Raw genomic sequence first — 2,500 nt, 5'->3', positions numbered from 1 at the left:
CTTTTCCTAAGTTTGTTTATCAAAATGAACTAATATACTTCTTTGTTGTAAAAGTAGTGACATCGATTGACAGTGGAGCAGATGTAGGTGAGATTACTGATGTCCTACATTTCCTACACGAGTCACTATTATAAGTGACCTGGCAGGAAGGTTTAGTGTTGAATGGCATTTGAAAACGATCCAAACACACAGATCCTCCATAGACTTACATTTGAATAGAGCACAGGCCTGTCTGATATTGCAGGTGGTGATTGGTGTGTAATGTTATCAGGTAAAGGGTCAGTCAGTCAAGAGTTACATTTTGTTATTTAAGGGTCTTGTGTTGATTTTCCTCAGCTCTCTCTAAGGAGCCAGTCTCAAAGGAGGAGACGTCGTGGGCCCAGCGAGGCCTCGTGTGTGTCCGCTGTAACAGGAAGGGCTCGGTGGTGGACTTCCTGTCTGACGGACTTCACTGCAGTGAGCGCTGTCTGCAGCAGGAGCAGCAAGAGTAAGTCCTGCACTGTACTAAGCCCACTGCGAAAAAGTCAAGCATCACTGTCACTACTGATCATATGTGACCCTGGAACAAAACCAGTCATAAGGGTCAAGGGTTTTTCGAAATTGAGATTTATACATAATCTGAAAGCTGAATAAATAAGTTTTCCATTGATGTATAGGACAATATTTGGCTGAGATACAACTATTTGAAGATATCTGGAATCTGAGGGTGCAAAAAAATCTAAATATTGAGAAAATCATCTTTAAAGTTGTTCAAATGAAGTTCTTAGCAATGCATATTACTAATCAAAAATTAAGTTCTGATATATTTACGGTAGGAGATTTACAAAATATCTTCATGGAACATGATCTTTACTTAATATCCTAATGATTTTTGGCATAAAAGAGAAATGTATAATTGTGACCCATACAATGTATTGTTGGCTGTTGCTACAAATATACCCCAGCGACTTAACACTGCTTTTGTGCTCAGCACACACTGGCCCAGCTGACCAATCACAGCACACACTGGCCCAGCTGACCAATCACAGCACACACTGGCCCAGCTGACCAATCACAGCACACACTGGCCCAGCTGACCAATCACAGCACACACTGGCCCAGCTGACCAATCACAGCACACACTGGCCCAGCTAACCAATCACAACACACACGGGCCCAGCTAACCAATCACAGCACACACTGGCCCAGCTAACCAATCACAGCACACACTGGCCCAGCTAACCAATCACAACACACACGGGCCCAGCTAACCAATCACAGCACACACTGGCCCAGCTAACCAATCACGGCACACACTGGCCCAGCTACATTTAACTGTTAATTTCAATTTAAAGTATAGCGTAAACTTACTGAACTGCATTAAAATAACACTAAAAGTCCATTATATTTCACTAATTACACTACTCTTGCTCTAAACCAGGGGTGGGCAAACTTGGCCCTTCCAGGTCACTTTCCTTCAGAGTTTAGCTCCAACTCTAATCAAACACACCTGAACCAGCTCATCATTGTCTTCAAGACTACTAGAAAGCTACAGGCAGGTGAGTTTTATCAGGGTTGGATCAAATCTCTGCAGGAAAATGGCCTGAAAGAGCCAAGTTTGCCCATCCAACCCTCTACGGACACCTTGGCAATTGAATCGCCATTGGCTAGTACATTTTTTAGTTTACTCGCCAGACTGATATATATACAGTGTATATATATATATATATATATATATGTATGTGTGTGTGTGTGTGTGTGTGTATATGTATATAGTAGTCAACATTTGAAGTGGATCAAAAAAAATTAATCAACGTTGTCCTAAGACAAGAACGCATTTTGGTTTTAGGTTTCAGGACAACTTTGATGAAAGGTTTTGATCCACTTCAAATGTTGGTTTGTGATAGAGTTTTAACTGAACTTCGGACTGGTGCTGGTGCTGTTTTGGTCATTCAGTGTTTCTGTACAAAAAAAAAATCGGGAAAAAACTAACAAAAATACTGATAGTATAATAATGATACGAATTCTACTAATAAGAATGATATAAAACGCACCAAGGATTAATGAGCTACTGGATTTATGAATATTAATCAGGTTGTGTGCGTTCCCTCGAACTGATTCGCTGAAATCAAAACAGGGACCATACTAGGTGAGCGCCAGCCAATGAGATTGCTGTTTGCGCATTAGTTCTGCCCACTAGAGGAGAAAGTGTTAGTTCTTAAAAGCTGAAGAATTGCAAAGGAACTCCGTTATTTTGACAGCAAAATACAACAAAGAATATCTCTCTCTCCCTCTCTCTCTGCGTGTGTGTGAAACAAAGCAACGGCGAGTCGTGCGTCTTCACACTAGAGTTTATATTATATTATATTTAGTATTATACGTGAAAAAATTCCGGGTTGCGGTTTTTTGGGCTTATTACTCACACACACACACTCTCACACACACTCACTCACACACACTCACACTCACACACACACGCACACACACACTCTCTCTCTCTCTCTCTCTCTCTCTCTCTCTC

At 41.2% G+C, this 2,500-nt stretch overlaps 1 protein-coding gene across 1 annotated transcript in view; it reads left to right on the top strand.

The window, feature by feature from the left end:
* Positions 1–2,500, top strand: part of LOC107560482 (lethal(3)malignant brain tumor-like protein 3) — a 66,875-nt gene that overhangs the window by 6,422 nt on the left and 57,953 nt on the right. The window contains exon 4 of the mRNA XM_016244667.1: positions 337–487. Within this exon, the coding sequence (XP_016100153.1) occupies positions 337–487 (151 nt within the window). The remainder of the gene's footprint in view (positions 1–336; positions 488–2,500) is intronic.

The sequence above is a fragment of the Sinocyclocheilus grahami genome, unplaced genomic scaffold (assembly GCF_001515645.1).
Source record: "Sinocyclocheilus grahami isolate Dianchi unplaced genomic scaffold, SAMN03320097.WGS_v1.1 scaffold730.1, whole genome shotgun sequence".
Lineage (NCBI taxonomy): Eukaryota > Metazoa > Chordata > Actinopteri > Cypriniformes > Cyprinidae > Sinocyclocheilus > Sinocyclocheilus grahami.
Note: the sequence above shows the minus strand (reverse complement) of the source record. Positions and strands in the feature narration are given on the sequence as shown.